Source organism: Gymnodraco acuticeps, unplaced genomic scaffold (assembly GCF_902827175.1).
Source record: "Gymnodraco acuticeps unplaced genomic scaffold, fGymAcu1.1, whole genome shotgun sequence".
NCBI classification, from domain to species: Eukaryota; Metazoa; Chordata; class Actinopteri; order Perciformes; family Bathydraconidae; genus Gymnodraco; species Gymnodraco acuticeps.
The window spans coordinates 9521186-9543922 of record NW_022990238.1 but is presented as its reverse complement, the minus strand read 5'-3'; the positions used below and the strand labels follow the sequence as shown (position 1 = coordinate 9543922).

Sequence of the window (22737 nt, the reverse complement as noted above, 5' to 3'; positions counted from 1 at the left end):
TATTTTGTAAATTGTACCGGTTTTATCTATTTAGCCGGATTAAAGACAAATGAACAAATCAAAGACGCCAGTTTGGACTCTGAGAAACTAACAGTGATTTTTGCAGTTAATTGATTTTACATGAATTAATAATACAAATAATCGTCAGTCAAATATAGATGGATGATCTTCAAATTGTACATAATTTAAGTCAAATTATGAATGTTTCATTTAAACCTTTGCACCCTTGTTTTCTTTATACCCACTATAATATATAATCATTATATATCACAATTATGAACTTTCAGAAGCAGAAAACCAAAGCATTGAAAAAGTATAATCATTTATTAAAATCATGAACTATAAATACCAAAAAAAAAGCAAGGTAGCCAGAGATGAAGGTGTGTTTTAAATGTTTCAGTATTTTATTTTCCTTCATTGTCAAATCAACTACAATCTTTTAGTTAATTTCTCTCTTTTTGTCTCAATTCGAAAAGATTGTGTCTAAAAATATGGGATACGATTGATCTTATTCTCTTTTTTTAATTTACCTTTTAAATCAAACGGATTGTATTTCATACCGCTGTACATTTTCTAATTACAATAGTGCAGCTGCCATAGTGCAAAGCTCAAATGAACCAAACTGACCTACGTACAGTTTCAGACGAGCTGCCTCCTGGACCCCCCCACTAGATCTCTTTAATCTCATTTACAGCGGCATCATTACAAAGCCTCTTGGTGGAGCTGTTCACCCAGGGCTCAGGGCTATCAACAAACGTACAAAATATCCTGGACATCTAAGGGACAGCTGGAATGATAAGAGTGAGAGATTCATGGACAGTGTTGAATATTGGAGAGATCTGCAGATGTCTTGTCAGAATACAACTCATTATTTTAACATAGCTTTTAAATACATCTTCATACAGTGCATTCAGTCATTCTTGCACATATTTACAAATAAGTGTGCATACAGTTGGCTAGTGCTCCTTTTCTGTAGATACATTAAATAAAAACAGTTTCATTCTGTATTAATGTGCTGCCTTTATGGTTCCATGGCTGCCGTTTGTAGAAAGAGATGATATTCTAAGGTTCAAAACCTGCCAATCTACTGTGATAGGAGGAGTGTTAAAGTGTACATGGACACAAATGGCCCCTAGCACTAATGTAAACACACATACATTCTTACTTTCTTTAAAAAAAAATCTCTTACATGCGTACATTCATCTGTGAACAGACATACAGATCCGACCTGGGAGAGGGTACACACTTTGGGTCAGAAAGTGGTGAGCACACAGACAGATAAAGTGGAATGTATGTCGGCTGGAAAGCACTAAGTTACGGTCTCTGCTGAAGTTCAGTTGTTTTTAAAAATGATCCCAAAACCATGACACCTTGCTTCCCTTTTTGTACCTGAACACTTGTGTAAGGGGGCAGGTAAGATGCCTCAAGTTTAAAGAACAAATAACGACGAACATAAACTCGGTTATCAGTCTGGGATCTGGCTAGTGACTGACTGGTTTTTGAGCCTTCGGTTGAGCCCTTCCACATCAGTCCAGTGTTTTCTTTTCAAATTCATGGTGCCAGACTTGTGGATTGAAACAGACTATTGTCCACTTTGAGGGCCTGTCCTTTGAGGAACTGTGCCTTGGGTCATTTTCAAAAGAAAGCATTCAGCTCCTTTTACATTAGTTTAGTCTATTAGAAGTCCAGTCTGTCCAACATTTAGCTGTGGACTCAGTTGGTGGCCAGATTAATTTGTATCCAGACAGGCAGGCAAGACAAGTCTGATATAGAATTGGACGTCGATATGATCTTCACCAGACTGTTCAAAAGGAGGTGCACAGACACCGAATCACACTCCACCAGACTGGAGGAAGACCCCGGTGTCTCTCAGGGGACGGACCCCCTGCTCGGGCCCACACACAGTCCTCGGTGGCGACGATGGAAACAGCCACAACAAGTCTGACTTGGCTGGTTTGGTGAATGGAGCTCCGCAGGGCCCGGATGGAGGACGGACGATAGGAGGAGACGGTATTCAGTAGAGGTTTGGAGAAATTTGAGATGTGGAAGACTTTTTTTTTGTTTCCCTCTTCTCTGATGTGGAAAGGACACAGTGCGAGGAGGAAGACAGGAGTAGACAGGACAGACAGACAGAGAGACAGACACATCTTATCCACCGCCAGATCTGAAAGAGAAGGGAAAACGGAGACAGGTAAGAGAAAGAAAAACAAACTGTGTAGGCGACAGGAGAGGAAGTTGATTTAGAAATGGGAAATGCTATTCTGCCTTGCAATGATAAAGGGAATATTATGGGATAAGGGACAGGAATGGGGAGTTTTTTAAGCAAGAATTGGAATGGGGTGAAAGCAGAAGGAGCAGTGGGATGAACAGGACGCATGAGGCACTGTGGGGACAAACCAAGGGAAGAACTTGAGAGGGTGACTGAGGGAGTAAGGATCCATGGTGAGGGGTTTTGGGATGTTTTGTGATGCTGCTCCATGAACAGAATATCAGAAGATTGTGCAGGTTATACCTTCCTCTCCGGATGTTCCTGCATCCAGTGAAGACACGTCAAGAGAAAAGACAAGAACAAAGACATGTCAATATCAAAAGGAAATTATGAGAAACTCACAAGTAATTACCTTTTTAAGAAGCATGTAACGAAGATGATCATTCAAATTGCATGGAATCAAACAAACAAGCAGGCTTCCTTTGTGGCTTCAATCAAGCTTTAGTTCTGCAGTAAGAAACCAAATCATTCAAAAGGCAGATGTTATTTTATCCCATAAACATTACCCTGTCAACAATGTTAAGTTAAAGCAAACAAAATAACTGGTATATTGCCACTTCAATTGTCATATCAAATCTGAATGAATATTTGATTTCCCTTATAAGATTTAACAAAACTACACACAGTAATTCCTTCAGTCCATTATTCATCTTCCAGTCCTCTCCAAAACATGTTTTGCCAGATTATAATGATGGCATCACATGCAGCATGTACAGGAGTCATTGGACTGACCCTTGGCTGAAGGGTGTCTCATTCGGATAACTTCGTACAGCTTCTCACATGCACAGACTCTTACCTCTGGCCCTAAAAGGACTGGCTGCATGCCATCAGTTATAAACATGTTGTCTTCAAATAACAAGGCTTTTCATCAGCCTCGATTATCTTATGAATCTAAGAGCAGTCCTTTTAGATCAAAGTGTAAGGATTGAACCAGAGCAACATGCAGAGGTAGAACAGAGCAAAATGAGCGCATTAGGGGTTAGGATGCAGCCTGTAGGAGAACAACTGGGTATTGCGGGCTAAGGGAGCACCAGCGGTTAAACACATATTTCAGAAAAAGCCTATTTAATTAAATGTTTTCATAAAAGGATAATAAATCTAGTGGATCCAAGAGAAGCTCTGCAGCGGTCTCTGGCAGATCAATGTCTCTGTCCTGCCCTTACACTAAAAGGGACGGAGAGGTGCATGGTGTTCCTCAGGGTTCATTAATGGTTTGATCAAAACAAGGAAAACGGTGTGACGTTGCGTAAGGAATTTGGCGCTAAAAGCAGCATTAGAACAGACAAGCTCTGACTCCCTTTTGGACGATGAGTTGCAAACGGGCATCTAGTGGTTCTGAGTGAGAGTGGGAGGAGCGGGGGTCCTTTAGGTAGAAGCAGACAGGTACACAAAGGCATGCCAGAACTCTTACTTAAATCCCCATCCTGTCCCCCCTAGGACTATAGCTGCCAGGAGAATAGCCCCTGCGATGGACCCTATTATGATATTGGTGCCACTGGGACCTGCACAGAGGAAGGAGTAGGGAGGAAGAGTGCGGAAGAGGAGGGGCAGAAACAAAATAACACCACTAAAAAACACACGTTAGAGGACAGCATCAACACTGTACATCAACAACGACAACTAGAGAGAGAGAGAGAGAAATGCAGATGGTGGGATACCTGCAGACAGAGAAAGAGAGATGGAGGAGAGGAGGATACCAGCACATTGGGTGGAGGTGGGAGAACGGGGAGGTGAGTGAGGGAGGTCAGGGAGACAACAGTAACAAAACAAAGGAGAGAGAGTTTTATTACTTTGTGTTTATTCCCCCTCTCCTGCTCTCTCAGCTGGACACCCTCTGGTGCTTTAAGGCCCTATGAGCTGCTGCTCTATTGCTCTGTGTCAAGGGCAGACTGCGAGAAAGTAAGGAAGACACTTAAAGATGGCACTGTGCCTGCAAGATACACACACACACACACACACACACACACACACACACACACACACACACACACACACACACACACACACACACACACACACACACACACACACACACACACACACACACACACACACACACACACACACACACACACACACACACACACACACACACACACACACACACACACACACACACACACACACACACACACACACACACACACACACACACACACACACACACACACACACACACACACACACACACACACACACACACACACACACACACACACACACACACACACACACACACACACACACACACACACACACACACACACACACACACACACACACACACCACACACACCCACTCTCTCCCAACATTGAAACCAAGACGCGGCAGAAGGGAAAACACTGTGGTCTAAAAAAGTGATGTTAAAGGGAGAGTTTAGATAGTTTGAAGTGGGAATGAATGAGGGACTTATCAATAGGCATTGAGATGATGGTAGGCGGGTCCCAGTTTTGAGAAGCAGACAGGAGTAGAGAATAGAATATAGAATAGAATTGTTTAATGTCATTATACAGAGGCAGAGAAGCTAAGCAATGTACTGCTGTGGAGGGGGGCAGCAGCAAATGAAAAACAGCCCACCTAAATAAATCAGTGTTGTCTGTGTTAGGCAGGTTTGATTAACCTTGCTGTCGGACAGCCTGAGGGAAACTGAAGCTGTTATCCAGTGATGGAAGAAGTACTCAGATTATTTAGTAAGTAAAAGTACAGATACTATGGTGTTAAAATACTTGATTACAAGTCGATTTCCAAGTAACGTTTTTGTTTTTCAAAAAAAGAATGAAAGTATTACAATCAAAATGTATGTAATCTTTATGCACATTGGTCAAAATTGCAAAAAGTACATTAACTTACTTTCTATCACTGCTGTTATCTATGCTCTTGTCAAAGCCACCAGACTATATTGACAAAAACAGTCCTTTCAACTTGTAGAACAGCTACTCCCTTTTTCGTCTTATTTTGTGACTTTTATTATTTCGGATTAGCTAAAGTCACGCATTAACACAAGCTGAGTAAATGATCGAGGCAGTCTTGTTCTGCAAGGTTGAAGTGCTGTTTCTGTCAATAAGGTCTGGTGGCTTTTGAGAAAGCGTTGATGAATATAACGGCTTCAGTTCTATGTTGAATAAAAACTGTCTGACAGCAAGGAGAAGTGGTGAACATATTCAAACAGACATAGAGCTGGCCTTTCTTTTAGGTTGCTACAATAACTTTTGCTGCATCTTCAGCAGCACGTTTATTTGCTCCTGTGCCCGTGCAACCACCATCTACTGTAGATCACACACTGACTATGGATGAGAGCATCATAAGACCCCCTTTAAACAATCCAAAGTATCCCCTTTGACTTACAACCATCAGCAGAACTACTCTGTGTGTTGAAAAGGATGAGATACTGTGCTCTGCTCAGTACATAGAGAAGCTACAGGGATGATGGGTAGAGACTATGAGGGGGTATGAGAGGCAGACAGAAAGAGAGACATGGGCAGGTGGGGAGGGGTATGGACCTTTCTTCTCTGGGCCTGTTGGGACGGTTGGCTCTGGGATGGGGTCGAAGACACTGCAGTCCTTGCCTGTGTAGTCCCTGTCACAGATACACTTCACTTCATTACTGCAGGTCTACAGAGAGAGGAGAGAGAGAAGGAGAGATTAGTGTAGTGTTCAATAATAGCTGCTAAGAAGAGAAAGATGTTTAAACTACATCAATGTTTAAAACACATTGTAGCTAGTTAGTATGAAGTCGGTGAAATGCGTCACTCTGGTCCAAATATGTCACTCTTTCCTACGTGAACTAGCCAAACTGTTGTAACCCATAAGGACCCACCGTGACACAGGTGTCACATGACCTTTAAATGTTCTGGAAAGTTCCTTAGACAACTTTAGCCTTTATTTTATCTCATGAAGTCCCTAAGTGACACGCACTGAACAGTTTGGTGGGTCATGGTCCAGGACATTTGATTTTGTGTTCCCATGACAACTTGTCCAAGATGTCCATGTGCCAGAACTAGCTACATTTCAGAAGCTTGTTTTTTGTTGCTAAAGGTACAATTCAAGCCATTTAAGAATTAAAATGCTTACATAACATGTCCTTTATTACATTTAACCTGTTTTGGAAACATTTCTTCATCAAATTGATATGAAACAAACATCGCTGTGACACTGATGTCACATCGGGACTTTAACCCTAAACATTCACAGTAAACCCGGAGGGACATATATGTACAATTAGAAATATTATGATCTGCTCAGTTAATTTAGCTGATTCAATTATATTGAGTTAATATATTCTTTATTCTTCAATTCAAAGAATGTTCAAACTAATTTAAACCAAAAAATCTTCCTCCTTAATTAAGTTATAAATAACAGTTACTTTACCATTAAAGCCCAATTTGACATATATGTCACTTTTCAGATATTTGACACTAGGGGGGGGTTACTTGTCAGAAATGTGTTCTAGGTGGTCTATTTAGTCTAAATTATGTTCCCCTTAATTTCCCCAAAAGTAGAAATGGGTCCGGGTTCTTATGGGTTAAGGTTGTTTTTTGTCTTTGGGTGGATCTATGTTATTTTTGTATTACTATTTGTCATAGTTATGCTTTGAAAATGATAAGCAATAGATTATGAATGCATCTAATTAAGTATAAGGTTGAGACATTATATTCTTGGTGGAACTTGGGAGCTTTGAGTATAAATAATCTACTTATATTTTATTTATTTTTGTTCTTAATTTCAGTGTATACATACATATGCTTTGGTTTGTCCTAACTTGGAAATGGCTCATATTCTTTTTATGAATGGTTTATATGTGAATTTAAATTTTAAATAGAAAATGAAATGAATAAACTAAACTATGACCACTTTAATACAAATACTGTAGATATATGTTCCCCTAATTGTCACCAAAATGAGCTTCATAAATATGACACGGCTGTTGTTTTAGATGCACAGGTATTCCTTAATGGTGTATGTAACTTGTATGACTGTAAATGTTGAGTTGTGAGCTCAGGACTATTGTTTACCCCGTGGTCGGAGCAGATGCGCCCAAAGGTAGATCCCGAGCAGGTGCTGAGGTTGAACGTGGCCACAGGGAGGCAGCGTCGCTCCAGACACATCATGTTGGGCCCGCAGGGGGCGCCGTCCTCCACATAGCCCAGGTCGGAGCCGTCCTCCAGCAGAGCATGGCCTGCTCTGAGGGGAGCATCACACATGTGAGACAGGTAGGAGAGCAGGAGGAGAACTACACATCAGATATATGTGACCCACTGACCTGCAGTCCAAGTACTTGTTCTGGTGGTAGAGGGTGAAGCTGGTCACCTCCCCCTGCAGGTCTCCAAACTTTGGCTTCATGGTGACGTTGGCACAGAACAGGAAGCCGCATAAAACATCCCTACACAGGAGGAGTGATGTCAGAGAACAATGGGGGCTTTGTTCACAGAATTCAACTTGAATAAAAAAAAAAGCTTCAAGTAGAACTAGAGCTAACACATGGAGCTTATTTTGGTGACTGAGTTATTACAAAGGATTTGTTGCAACATAGTTTCAGGCAAGGCAAGGCAAGTTTATTTATATAATGTAGCACCTTTCAACACAAGGCAATTCAAGGTGCTTTACAAAAATGAAAGACATTCAGACAAAGGCATTTAAAAACAGTAAAAGATAATAAAAGAAACATTAAAAGAAAAAAAACATGAATAAAAAGTACATGAATAAAAAGTTACAGTGCAGTTTAAGATATGAATAGTTCACACAGAAGTTCCACTTTACTGATGAACACAACGGCTCAGTTTCAATTAAAAGCAGCGACAAAAAGAAAAGTCTTCAGCCTGGATTTAAAAGTAGTCAGAGTTGCAGCGGACCTGCAGGTTTCTGGGAGTTTGTTCCAGATATTTGGAGCATAATAACTGAACGCAGCTTCTCCATGTTTAGTTCTGACTCTGGGGACAGAAAGCTGACCAGTCCCTGAAGACCTGAGAGATCTGGATGGTTCATAATTTAGCAGGAGGTCAGAAATGTATTTTGGGCCTAAACCATTCAGTGCTTTATAAACCAGCAGCAGTATTTTGAAATCTATTCTTTGACACACAGGAAGCCAGTGTAAAGACTTCAGAACAGGAGTGATGTGATCCACTTTCTTAGTGTTAGTGAGGACTCGAGCAGCGGCGTTCTGAATCAGCTGCAGCTTCCTAATAGATTTTTTTAGTGAGACCTGTGAAGACACCATTGCAGTAGTCAAGTCTACTGAAGATAAAAGCATGGACAAGTTTTTCCAAATCCTGCTGTGACATTAGTCTTTTAATCCTAGATATATTCTTTAGGTGATAGTAGGCTGATTTAGTAACTGTTTTAATGTGACTGTTGAAACTCAGGTCAGAGTCCATGACTACACCTAGATGTCTGGCTTTATCTAGGCAGTTTACTAATTATCCTCCAGGTGTATGTAATACATACATTTTGTATTTGTTTAATTGTAGGTCATTAATCAGCTAACAGCAGTTTTGGTCTTTTCATGGAATTAGCTTTACCATTTGGTAAAAACTGCACAAAATGCCGCTGAGGCAGCACCGTTTTTGCAAAAACAACAACATCTTATTCTTCTATGAAATGATCAGCAGACTCACGGCTTGTTGCACTGCAGCCAGCCCTGGCCCTCAGGACCCGGACCACAGTTTCCTTTCTCTGTCCCCTCAGCGTTCAGCTTCTCATAACAAAACCTGTCTGCTGAATCTGGGAGGAAAAAGAAAAGGAGAATAAGACTACAAAGCCATAGATAAAAAAAAAAACCTTTACAACTATAATCTTCTTGTGCTCTATACTTACTATAACCCCAGAGGCCCCTACACTGTCCATCACGAGTCCTACATCGTCCTCCGTAACAGCGGCCCTGAAGAAATGAGGTAACAACAATCAAGAATACATCATAACTCAGAGTGAGCAGCAGACTAGAAAACAAACCTGCCTTTACCTGACTCGTATCACATATGTAGCCATCCAGCTTGTGCACATTGTGAGGACACTGCAAGAGAAGAGAAGTACTTCATGTTCTGAATACTATTGTTAATCTTGTAGTTCTGCCCCCCCCACTGGTATTACATAACAGTAATCTGTACCTGGCTGGAGTCTCCGGTGCAGGTCTCTGGGATATCACAGTCGTTCACAGCCTCTCGACACACCACGCCTCTCTGCTCATACTATGTCACAGCATGAAAAGGAATCAGGGAAATGCTGGATATGAAATATTCATTAAACATTTCCATTATGTTTGCCTTTTATTCCAGTTTAACTTTTAAGTAGTTGACAGGATGCCTGGTTTCTAAATGTGGTCCAACAGAAATTACAGCATGCACAACACATTTGACTATTTTAAGTGGAGGCAATAAAAGAGCAGAGTAGCAAATGAGATACAGATACCTCCATGTGCCAGGGCTCACTGAATAATTGGTGAGTATAACAATGATGTGAATACAAATGCTTTGTCCGTTGAAGTGGCCAGATCACAACCCAGTTTCACAGTTAGACCATCATGAAAGACATCTCCAAAACCATAGTTTTTATAATAGAACAACTATTCTTAATTGTATCCTATTAAACTATGATTGTCTCTGATACTTTATGTCCTTTTCCCATGCCTGGCGAAGTTTGATTTCTGCTGTACTTTGATCTTGATCTCAATTACCTGATCAAATGAAGTTGGTCTATATAAATGAGGGAACATGTGGTGGAGGAGGACTGGTGTTTATCCCTCCCATAAAGTCCCACAGACTTGAACAAGATGCACTGCAGCTATTCTCGAGGCTTGCCCGACTCTAAACTAAGACACTTTATGTTGGTTTTTCCTTTCATTTGTCACCTATCAATTTACATCTGGTTCCCGTTTTTGATCCCCTGTCATATACTGTAAGTGGGCTCACCTTGCAGCCGCTGCAGCAGAGTCCGTTACTGCACATGGCATCATGGGTAAGTGTGCACTTTTTACAGCAGGCTCCTCCGCTACGGGCGCACTCCTGCAGCCACAGATGGAAAACAAACCTTCAGCTCATTTCCAGAAAACAGCTTACAGTAAGAGCTGGCACGGTGTCCGACTGGGTACTCACCACCTGGGATCCACAATCACACTCTTCCCCCGGCTCCACGAAGCCATTCCCACACTCTGGAGGGTCCAACAGCTGATGGAGACAGACAGGGACATATATCAGCACTTATTTATATAAGTGGGAGTCAGATGGACAAGAGAGGAAATGTGTCAGTTGTATAGGAGATGAGCAGAGATACTAATATGAATTACTGTAAAGAAGAAGGAAAGAAATTCAAATATGTGTTTCCAATGGAAATGAGACCACAAGAAAAATAATAATAACACTAATTATAATAATTATAAATATAATAATAATACAAAATTAAATATAATAGTCCGTATTATTAAAATTAGAATAATAAGAGACACTTTACATGGTAATACAAAACAGAAAGCAATAACAGTACAAATAAATATTAGTCATCAAATATTACAAGCAGATTTACATAGTTGAGTGTGTTTTGGAAAAAGGGCAGTCGGAGGGAGAATGTCAGAAAATTAATTAGTATAAAAATGTTATGCAGAGAGGCTGCTCCTCTCACCACATCCCATCATGCCCCTCACCTTGTTTGGCTTGTTGAAGAGGCAGCTCCCGCCCCCCTGGAGCAGGAACTGGCTGTACTCATCAACACTGCAGCGAGAGAACTTTCTGGGAAGATAGTATCTGTGTGTACACACACACACACACACACACACACACACACACACACACACACACACACACACACACACACACACACACACACACACACACACACACACACACACACACACACACACACACACACACACACACACACACACACACACACACACACACACACACACACACACACACACACACACACACACACACACACACACACACCACACACACACACACACACACACACACACACACACACACACACACACACACACACACACACACACACACACACACACACACACACACACACACACACACACACACACACACACACACACACACACACACACACACACACACACACACACACACACACACACACACACACACACACACACACACACACACACACACACACACACACACACACACACACACACACACACACACACACACAGAAAGAGATTGAGACCAGGACGTGGCAGAAATGTCCCATCACTTTGCAATCGGACAGTAATTGCATGATCTGTAGTAGGATATTATACAAATGAATAATTCAAATCTGTATTGCACCATCTGGTCAGCAGACACATCTAAATCATGCATACTGTGTAGTAAATACAAATTCAATATGTAATTCTTGGTTAGCATGCTGATGTTTGATATATCAACACATGTTCCTGTTGCATGAAATCCAAGCTGTGATTATCACAGGCATGGCTCATTGAAGACAGAGTACAAGTCAAAGCATCCCTCTGCTACAGGTGTTTAATTCTATAATTGAGTGAAATTAACGGAACAAATCACAGCTTAGGGTGAATGCGAAAAGAAACAGTCCTGCTGTTTAATTGTGTCAACAAACAGAGAAGAGATTGATGTTTTGTTTTTGTTTAGTTCAGTGTGCTATAATGAGGATATTTACCCCGTGTCCTCCATGATGCAGCCCAGCCAGGCGTCTGGACACCTGCAGTCTCCTGTGAGGAACACCAGGAGGAAGAAGAGCACAGAAACTTCAATAAATAATGTAAAATAAATAACGTAGATCAGCATTTAACATCCGAGCTGTGACACTTCACATGCTGCAGCTCATGAGGAAGATGTATGATCTGAAAGGAATAGAACTGATGTCTATTGGAAGATAAATGGAGAGCCTATAGTGTGCGCTCCTGGCATTGAATAATGGACCTGATGGCTCTTCAACATTAATCACAGAGCACATTGTTCAGTTGCAGCGAGGCTCTAACCCCCACCCCCGCCTTCTTGGAGGCAGGTGACTAATCACCGAATGGAAAAGTCTAATTACAGACGAGACCTGCTGGACAAGGTTACCCACAATGCTCTCCCTCCCTGCCTCCATCCTTCCCCCACTGATCCTACTCTCTTGCTTTGATAATTAATTCAGTTCTACCATTAGTTTATAGATGTCTCTATCCTCCCCCATCCACATTCACTGTTATCGTTTACCTGCAGAGTTGCGCATGTTGTTCCACCTCATGCCGATGTTCTGGCCGAGACTCTGGCACAAAGTGATGGCCATCGCCCCTACATTCCCATACTGCAACAATCACACAGAGAGTCCACACACAGGAGAGCTTTATTGTGAGATGGAGACAACACTGATATAAAACGCTTAAGGAGCTAGGCTTTGACCAACATGATGTTCTGCAAATCAGGATTAGAGGAAGATTTTAGCAAGAGAAGATCAATATCACAACACATAGCAAGCTAGCAGTTTTCAGTTTTTTCCATTATTGATGCTGAACTAACGTACTGCTGGTTCAAGATAAATGTTTTACTTAAACACGAGAGGGATCAGAAGCAATCATCTCTTATAAATCTTCTTCTTAAATAGCATATTTCCCACAATGTCAAACTATTTCTTTATATCAAGATTAGCTAACAAACTAATTTGAAACCTATAATATGTAAAATGCAAACATTTCTTCATCTCTTGATTTAAACCTGGCAATGTGGAAACAGACTTTACCAACAATTCTACCTCTGAACTCGACTGGTTCAAAAGAAAAAACCTTTTCAATCTTAGATTCAGATAAACCTCATGTTCTAATATACAAAGGAAAATAGATATATTTGTAGCTTTCCCTCACCTCGTTGATGCCCCCTCCTCTTGTTAGAGAGCACACCCCCCCGGTGTAGGCCGTCCCACTGCGGCTACTGTGAAATGTACGCCCTCTGAGGCGGAAAAAAAAGATACCATCGTTTAGAATCAAACGTATCAAGCACCCAAAAATCATCCAAGCCTTAAATCTCCAGATATTTAAATTGCCTTACGAGAAAAGTTGGACGAGGTCACTCTGATCTTTGATGTTGTCTTTCCTGTATCTCATGAAGTTCTGCAGCGTTATCAAAGGATCTTCCAATACTGGCATCATATTTTTAGAGGTCCAGGTCTCCATGGCAACCAGCACGATCCGCGTGTTCAACTGTTCCTTGTAGATCTGAGGACGGAAAACCGCCATCACTTTCCTGCTTTGTTGGTGCGACACCTGTGCTGTCAACACTCTGTGTGCTATCTGGCATGAATTATTGGAAATAAACACACAGTCCCTGACAGGTGGCTGTGTGCCGAGCAAGCGGAGTTTAAGAGAAGGAGGACTGTTAAACAAAGCTCTTACCCGCATCTGCCATGTTGACCACTGCTTTGGCAAAGTTCTTGGTTTGGCTGCTGGAGTGACGCAGCTGTACAAACTGTGGAGACACAGAGATACACAGATGGTGTGAGAGATCTCCTTCTATCTCTCACACACAAAAGGAATACAGACAAACAAATATATAACTGATCCAATCCATCCATATATCCGTAAATTCATCCAATCATACATTTATACATCCATCCAATGTCTCCGGCAGCCAAAATGTAGCTTTCATTTTCATTTGTCTCCAGATCTCCCTTTAGATCTAGGTCCTGTTAAACAGCCTCATTGACTCAGACAATTCAAATTTCTCTGTACGACAAAGACCACCAGTGCAGATGTCTGACGTCTAAACAATCTTAACCGGAAAGAGTACTTTTTTACTAACCATTTCGTTGTCGTTGACCACCATCAACTCAATATATTTGGTCTCAGTCTGGACAGAGGGTTTGCGGACAGATCTCTTGGATCGCCTCAGCCCCCCTGACACCTGCTCTTCTGTGGTTTGGTCCGGTCTGTCGTGATCACCATCACCTCCTCTGCTATCCCACTCACTGTCCTCTGTACAGTCTGGACACACAGAGAAGCTCCAGGCACTCAGAGCAACACTACTTTTTATAATGCTGTATGGTACAGTGCAAATATTTGTATCTACATTGTCAGTCAAAGATTTAAAGATCCCAATCCAAAAGCTGAATTGTACATGGGGGTATTAGGACCATTGACTACGGCTTTGTATTCAAAACGTGTTATTCCTACAGTACATAAAACCTACGCCTTTGTTCACTTTTCTCTTTCACTGATGTGAAGAATTCCTCTCTTTGACCTCAATGAGAAAATAATTACTTTTTGTATATAGGAACATTTTGGAGTGTTTTTGTATAGTGACATAACAGTACCTATGAAATATTAAGCAACAGTGCATTTGAAATGATTGCAACAGTGGAATGAAGTGAAATCTAACTTGAGGCACTGCGGTTATATTAAAATCTAATTAAGATGAGAAGATTAGAAAAAATACTTTAACGCAGTATTATTCTGATGTGATGCGAGTGTCAGTAGTTTGTTTTAGTAATTTACCTGTGCAGTGAGGGGAAAGTCTGATATCAGGCATCCTGCGGATTAAGTGAGCACCATCCTCCTATAACACAATCAATACAGATGACATTACACACATTAGTACCTCAAAATTCAACATCCAGATCTCAATATTGTATTAATATCACTCTCCTATTTACCTGATTGCTTCCATTTTGAACAGGCTCGATACCGTAAGAGAAGAAGCCATCAGAGAACATGCCGCTAGGAACCAAGAGACGGGTGGTGAGATGTAGAGCAGAAAGAGACAGACAACTCGTAAATTAAGTACAGTTCATAGGAAATGTGTTTTTTAACAGGACAACGAATGTGATTTTATAAATAAAGGTTTACTGTGGGGCTCACCACAGGCCGTGGCAGGTGGAGAGCGCTGCCCAGGACTCGGGTAAACCTCGTAACCTTCCCTGGTAGTAGCAGTGCTCTCCTCCCTGTGGACACAAGAAACAACCTCTACTGACACACTTCAGGCTCACTTTCATACTTCATTGGATATTATAATAGGTCAGCCCTGAGTAGAAAACCTCCGCAAAGGTAACTCCCCGCTCCTTCTTTCCACACTCGTGCATTTACGGCACAGTTTTTGACCTACTTGTGTCCTCTTCTCTACCCCACTCTTTTCTGCTTCACTGCCAATAAAGGTGGAGGTAAATCCTTGACAAGGATCTCTTCAATAAATCATCAATCTTGTTGCCCACACAGTTAGATCTGAGAATTTAAAATGGGATGACTAGTAGGTAGGTTGCAACTGAAAAACACAGGGTGAGAGAAAAAAAAGGAAATCGCGCTCTGCTCTTTCCTGTCCTAGTAACCTTGAAAACCACAATAGAGCGTTTTGCCTCCAGCTAACATTTCCTCAGAAGTGGGCGCACCGCTTCACGAGGTCACAGTGAGCAAGATGAATCACCAGGAAAGGTGAGAAAAGTGAGAAACATTGGTTCACCACGACCAAATTGAGTTCAGCAGGGTGTCTCAGCCTTGCCACAACAGCTCGGGCAACAACAAAAATGCCTCTTGCTTTAAATGGAAACAAAAGCCGGGGTAACAACACGTTTTCCATTTGAATTTATTTCCCCATCGGACTCACACTTCCAGACCTCTCTGTTTATTTTAGGACCACATTTGACATCTGAGTAAAAAAAAGCTTGATGCTTATTGTTACAAAATGTTTTTAAAATCCAAGAGTTACATTTTGACTATGAAGGCTATTATGTTGCCAAATAATTGCCAGAGGATTGAAGAGTCTGTTTATTTGCTGATATAAATCAATCAACGGAAACCCACAGGATTTCAGGCTGTAGAAGTACATCAGTGTAATATTATTGTTTTTTGTACCTGTAACTGTATACTTTCACTCCAGACAATAACACAGAAGGGATTCATCTATTCACTATTTATCAGGGTATTTCAAAAGAGAACTTAAGTGTATTAATGTTGTGTTTCACGGCACCCTCTCATACATTGTTACCATTCTGGAGTCAATGCCAGTAAAAACAAACTTCTTGTATTTACATTTTTTTCAAAGAATTCTACACTTTATATTTTAGAAAATAAAAAGAGGTCTGGAAACACAAACATCCTTCCGTACTCTGTAGTGTTTTCTATATAATGATCAGGTACTATCTGGATAAATAAAGGTTTTGAATACTATAAATTACTGGAATACAATTCATTAGTTTTCCATGTTGTGTAGGAACCCTACAAAAGCATTTTGGCGACTGAGAACAGTCCGGTGACGTGCTGCCCTGAATGCATCACACCTGCGATGTCCAGCAGCACAGAGGCATGATGGGAGGCCACCGTCCAGCTGAGAGACAATCTGTCCTGACCACAGGTCTCCATCCCGGACATTTTAAGCCTCCTCCCCCTCCTTCCCGCAAAACTGGGAACAAACTGATCATCTATGACCGCACACACACCCCCAAAATTATCCAAACTTATATTGCCTTTGTATTCAATGGCATTTAACACCTCAATATCCTCCTTCTCTTCTCTCGCCGGTCTGCTCTTCCCTCCCTCTCGCTCTTCTTCCATTCTCCTCACCGCCAAGTACTTAATGACACTGCTGAGCTAACTGGTTGCTATGGAAACAGGCTTGTGATAGGTCAGGTGGAGTGAGGGAGAGTTTGGCACGATTGTGGGTGGGGACATGTAGTGCTGGTGGGTGGGTGGGCTGACTGCTAGGGGGGCAGTGAGTGACACATTTATACAGAAAAGAGCCATCCCTCCTGGGTAGCAGAATGCAGTGACATTCCTCTAGTCTATGCTCAGAAGCGCACATCACATTAGATGTCGAGGCTTTCATCCAGTTTCCTGTTATCTCCTAATTCTTTCTCTGAGCTCGTGGATTTTACACCACAGGCATCTGCTGCCTTTCTTCTTGGCTGTCGGAGAAAGGCCACAGCAGAGAGGCATCGTGCACTCCGCTGACAGGAGAAACCCACGTATGTACAGCACGGTAACATACATCATCTTAACAGCTACATGGTAGTGTACTTTGAAGCAGAGAGCACACAATGCTCTTTCTATAAATAGTTAAAACAAGAAGATGAGATCAAACTTTAATAAAACATCACATCAAAATCCTCGAAAGATAAAAACAAAATGTCTTTTGTTGCTAAATGGAGACTTTAACCAAACAGATCTGTGTTAGATGAGCCTAAAATATATATTTCATATCAAATATAAATTCACCCTTCTCTTGTATTGGTTATATGGCTTTTATCGTTTCTGTTTTTATTACCATGATAATTGCCTTTGAACTTCCTTTTAAGTAAAATGGTGTTGTATAATGAGCTCTGGTGAGGCATTGCATCTGACAAACAAAACTTTACTTTCATTCTAACATTCATGGCAACAGCAAGATGTGAAAAGTCTCAGTTTCTGCATCCAAAGAACTGAACGCTGCACTGCCATTCTGGTCACATCATTAATATGCTGAAGTCTTTGTGCCAAAAGATAAGTTAACTCACTAGAATCGTGTCAGTACACACCCCCACCCCACACAATCAGTCTTACCATCGACTGTGAGGGTCTGCCATCATGGTTAAAGTGCCGCTCCACATATTCTGAAGACAGGAGGTGACTACAAAGAGAGAAGAGACACCATTAACATCCTTAACAGCATTATCTCAATCACCATGTCATCAAAATTGGTTATCAAAATGATGAGTATTCTCAACCTCCCCTCAAATGTATTTCACAAAGAATACATATTAACATGTGATGTTAATAAAAATCAGTGGAAGCTCATGAAGATGCAGCAGTGTGTGTTTGCCACATTGGTATTCCCCGTCTTGTCATGCAAAATAGAGGGCTAAGTGCATTTGCTTAAGTGCTGGTAATTGCTAATGAGTACAGCTGCAGTGGATTAGGAGCACCTACTGTTACAAGCGTGTGCAAAAAGGCAGACCTGATGATTTTTTTGGATGGTAATACTAACTGGTTTAGCTCCAGGTCCAGAGTGAAGGTGTGTCCAAACGCTTCCACTTGAAAATAGCTCTGGGCCAAGTGGACAGGCTGAAAAACAACAAAGAGCGAGAGCGAGACAAATTGAATAGTTGATAAATCAAAGTGTAACAAAACAATTGTGGATAAGAGAGTCGCTCTATAACAGCCACAGAGTGATTGTGAAAACAGTGCTATGAATAATACAGCAGATTCAATAGTGTGCGCGCTTTAGCAACTCAGCAGCTGATATAATATGATTGATAACGTCTCCATTGATCGACAATGGCCGCCAGCATTTAGGCAGGCCTGACTGCAGAGAGTTATGGTTGTTAAAGAGCTAAACTAGGATTTCGTAAGAAGGTGGGAAGAGGAGGACAAAACTTTGCTGGTATCGTCCCAATTAAAAAAGAGAAAGACTAGGACAGCACAGATTTGATTTCTTAGTATTGCCTTCTATATTGACTGGTAATCTTACAAATTCAAATTGGAGTGCTGTCATAGTCTTTATTTGTTCAACATTTGCATTAATGATCTGGAATCCAGTTTAGTGTTTTAATTTCTATGGTCTATATTCAGCCATGCTGCCCTGATGGACATCTGGCGGAGGAGGTGAGGAGGAGACAGCAGGGCCAGGAGAGAGGAAGGCTCACTGCAGACTGAACAGTGTGTCTCTGTAGCAGCTCTGGACTTTGATCTCAGTCTGGAGGAACCAGGCTGATCCAATGCATCACTTTGCAGGAATCATTCCAGTGAGCATGGACAACAGACGTCTTACTGCCTTGTTACTGTCTATAGGGGCTTCTGTCTCTGTACAGTGCCGTGTTCCACAGCTTTATATTTGTGTTCAGATCATAAAGTGTGACTGCTCTTAGGTAGGTGAGAATGGAGAAACCAGCTCGAGTGCGCTAGAATTTGAAAGTACACAGCCGGAAAAAAAAGGCCCCTTCATTCAGACTTCCTTACAGAGCCCCTCCTCCAAAACACACGAACGTGCACATGACCAATGAGGGCACGAGATATGTTTGTGCACGAGATGGAAGGCTGACAGGCAGGTAGGCCATCCAGTTATCTGCCGCGGCCCGAGGAAGACAATTGGTCTTGCTTTTTACAGCGCCACGGCTTCCACAGATGAAATATTTGTATATATTTATTGTCAAAGCATTTAATGTATTCATTGCTATCGGGATGTTAAGAGCATTGCATGGAATTTAACAAAAAGTGTTTCTGAAGTGAATTACCTACCCCACCTTTAAGGTGGTTGCCAAACCTTTTATTTATCTGCTCAGAAGGATGTCTATGTTCAAATGTAAATTTGCTAGGCACCTGAAGGACTTCTAATTAAGGTTGTTCAAAAGGTGAGATTCATTATTTCTTCTTGACAAAAACAGCTCCATTTAGAAGCTGCTCTCGCAAATGTTACCCTGAAGGAAAAAGTACTTAGTTAACTTAGTTTTCATAAAACTTTGGTGGGGGGCTGTATCATAGTCCAAGTCAGAATCCGGTACATGTTTGGAGCTGAATCATGCTGCGTATACACACATTATGTTTTTGTTACGGAAAGGGTCTTGACAGAGGGCTTCATTCAACAAGTCCCCTTCTACTTTTTAGATAATAAGTAATGCCAAGGAAGTTGAATGACCTCTTTATGTTAAGCATAAAAACACATGTGGGAATTGTTCTCAAAGTGGTTGTTTCACAAATGACATACAGGGCTTTAATGAACCAATCAAATCAATTTCAGATAACCTGACGGTAGATAACCTACCAGCCAATAATATAGCTGTCCTTGAACAGCATGTCAACTGCTAAACCAGAAATGAAGTCTTTATGCTAAATAAAACAGAAAGAAAGGAATCTTATTATTAGTTTTTTAGGGACACAAATAATTTATCACAACAAAAACAAGTACGGCAAAAGCACTGTGTCAACAATTTTCATCGCAGCATGATGTGACACAAGAGAAAGAAAAGGGTCAGCTCAAGATCCCCAGCTGCTTCTAAATGTATCATGTCCCTCACTCCAAGTGTCTTTAATATTTAAAAAAAACAAAACACAGCAGGTCTGGAGAAGAGCAGCAGCTAAAACATGGACCTCTGAAACATTGTATACTTGAACAGTGTCCTTATTTGTATATTCTGAATGTCTATCATGTGAGATGCTGTCGTGTTGTATTCATAGTAGCTTGCTCTCCAGGGGCAATAACATTCATTTGACCTATAGTCTTTAATCATGTGCTCTCTCATAACAGTTACATGAACTACATCATATCAGCATGACCAAAAGAGAGAGATGGGGGGGTTTGCTAAAGCCTCTTTGGCCATGCAGTATTTCTCACACAGGCCTGCTTTATAATGAATGGGGACATACTTTAACACACCACTGAATAATGAAGAAGTGGAGAGCTCAGCCCAGCAGCCGGATGATCGGAAATAATGAGTCAATATTTCAGGGCGGGCTAAGCTTTATCATGTGAAGATGAGAGGCACTACACACAAACATTTAAAGACATTGTTGGTCAACTGTGCATTTACTACAAAGCTTGCACGGTAAAAAGAGAAAGCAGGTCTAAAGGTTCAAGTTGGCTTGAGTTTAGGCAGAAGAAAAAGGCTGTAAAAAACACAATGTATGTCTGTGCTTCCTCTCAGCTGATATTACTTCACGGTGGACATTCAAAGGTATTTTCAGTGACTAACTAGGTCAAAATCAGAGAGGAGTCTGCTGCAAAACAGCGCCCTGCCATCCCCGTGCAGCTTCAGCAGCACTGTTACAGACACTGGAACAATGTGGTTCCCACCAGCGGAGTAACAGTCTGTCTTAATGTCACACACACACATGTGCACACACACACTTGGTACAATGTCCCTAATAGTGAATCTTCCTCAGTAAGGTTGTATGATGATACTGAACACTAGATAAAACATATTCAATGATTTCCTGAACTCACAAACTGCATATCAAGCTGCAAGCCCCCGCTCCAGGTGATTTTGGTCCAGAAAGAAAATGAACCAATCTACTCCTGATTTTTGCTGGGGGATTCTTAAAACCCTATCAAAGCCCCATTGATGTTCCTCACCCAAAACACTTAAAACACTACGACCACTGAACTCAGAATTTCAGATAGAACCAATGTGAAAATGAACAGAAGTGGGGATATGAGAAATAATTGATGCCAAAAGCTGTGTTACTTAGAACTTACCAAAGTGTTCTCAGTGCTGTTCTTCACCCTGGTATCCAAGTAGTCACGAGCCATTTCCCCCTCCGACTCGATCTTTTGGACCAGCCGCTTTGGATAGGTGACCTCGATGGCAGTGTCCCCGCTGTCCGGCTGCCCTGCTGGGGTGAACCAGTCCCAGATGCCTCCATCCTGCACTGGGCTCCTGTCCACACCTGCAGGACGAACAACAGAGAAACTCACAGGGAGGGAGGGCAAGGGTGTGTTGGCCATGTAGGCAGGCACACACCTGTCTAAATTGGCTGGTAATGTGAACATTATAGAGGTGATATATTGTTTAATAAAACACAATGTGGGATGACCGAGATAAGTGTTTGTTTCTTTAATTGTATGGTGATGTAATTGATCACACTGACGAGTGAATCTGTCACTGATCTATTCTAATGTAATGGCCACAATAAGATATTGTAGGAAATAATGAATGTGGCAATTTGCAATAGTTTTTAGGCTACATTGTAGACTGACGCCCATCTTAATAATTGCACAGGGCCATAGCCTCACATTTCAGCAATCGTTAGACAGGCTGTCAAACACGGTAACTGGTGTTTGGCAGGTTATATCATTGTGCGTTTATATGAATTAAACACCGCTGGTAATGGTTATGGATAAATGCGAGGGGGGCTGCGATGGGAATGTGTTGATGCAGCAAATCAATCGCCTCGGAGACAGAGTGCTGCTTGGCACCGGGTGACTCCTACAATAAAATCGCCGGACTTAGAAAGTGCTGGTGCAAGTGAAAACAAATTGTGGATGCAAAGGAAACGAAAAAGGGTGCTCCCGCTCTTTATCCAAACCTCCCTCACACTCTCTCTTACCTGATACCGTAAGCCTCTCGCCCACTGCAGCAAAGACCATGAAGCACCACACCGCCAGCATGATCTTCACATATTCCCTCGGATTACAACATCGAGAGCCGCAACAATGTCACGAACTCGGCCGACGGTAGGGAGGAAAAAGACCAAGAACCGCACAGCAGGAATGACGGCGAAGAGCGAGAGAGGATCTGCTAAACATCTGATGATGCGGGTCCTTTCATCTCTCCCCCTCTCTGTGTTTCTCTCTCTCTCCCTTTCTCAGACAGACACCGAGACTTTGGTGAGCATATCAGAAGGATCAAACGCGAATCATAACCCGGACCTATGGCGAAAATTATATATTGATCAGTGCGGAAATAGTGAGGGGAAGGGAGAGTGCGCGCTTCGGATGCATCGCTCCGTGGGAGAGTTTGGGTGTATATGGGTGTGAGGATGTATGTCAATCTGCGGTATGCGGAAATGATGGCACGGGGAAGCGGAGAGAAATGTGTCTGCGGTGAGGAGGGC

General features: G+C 41.8%; 1 protein-coding gene across 3 annotated transcripts; it reads right to left on the bottom strand.

The window, feature by feature from the left end:
• Window positions 1–305: 305 nt before the first annotated feature.
• On the bottom strand, window positions 306–22737 carry LOC117548407 (disintegrin and metalloproteinase domain-containing protein 11-like). Of its 3 annotated transcripts, XM_034219691.1 has the most exons (26): window positions 22231–22733; window positions 21380–21570; window positions 18176–18252; window positions 17752–17818; window positions 15082–15164; window positions 14877–14940; window positions 14719–14779; window positions 14027–14208; window positions 13622–13693; window positions 13277–13443; window positions 13093–13177; window positions 12449–12539; window positions 11907–11958; window positions 10900–10999; window positions 10355–10426; window positions 10172–10264; window positions 9371–9451; window positions 9226–9276; window positions 9081–9144; window positions 8882–8987; window positions 7531–7650; window positions 7283–7451; window positions 5771–5882; window positions 3681–3771; window positions 2513–2530; window positions 306–2164 (listed from the first exon to the last, which is right to left on the bottom strand). In XM_034219691.1, exons 1-26 carry the CDS (start codon window positions 22289–22291, stop codon window positions 2149–2151), a joined length of 2346 nt encoding a protein of 781 aa, XP_034075582.1. In that variant the 5' UTR covers window positions 22292–22733; the 3' UTR covers window positions 306–2148. The 3 variants fall into 3 exon arrangements, 2 of the variants coding, with proteins under 2 accessions (XP_034075582.1, XP_034075581.1); XR_004569329.1 differs by having other exon boundaries at window positions 3681–3836; window positions 9081–9276; window positions 22231–22737; XM_034219690.1 differs by having other exon boundaries at window positions 9081–9276; window positions 22231–22736.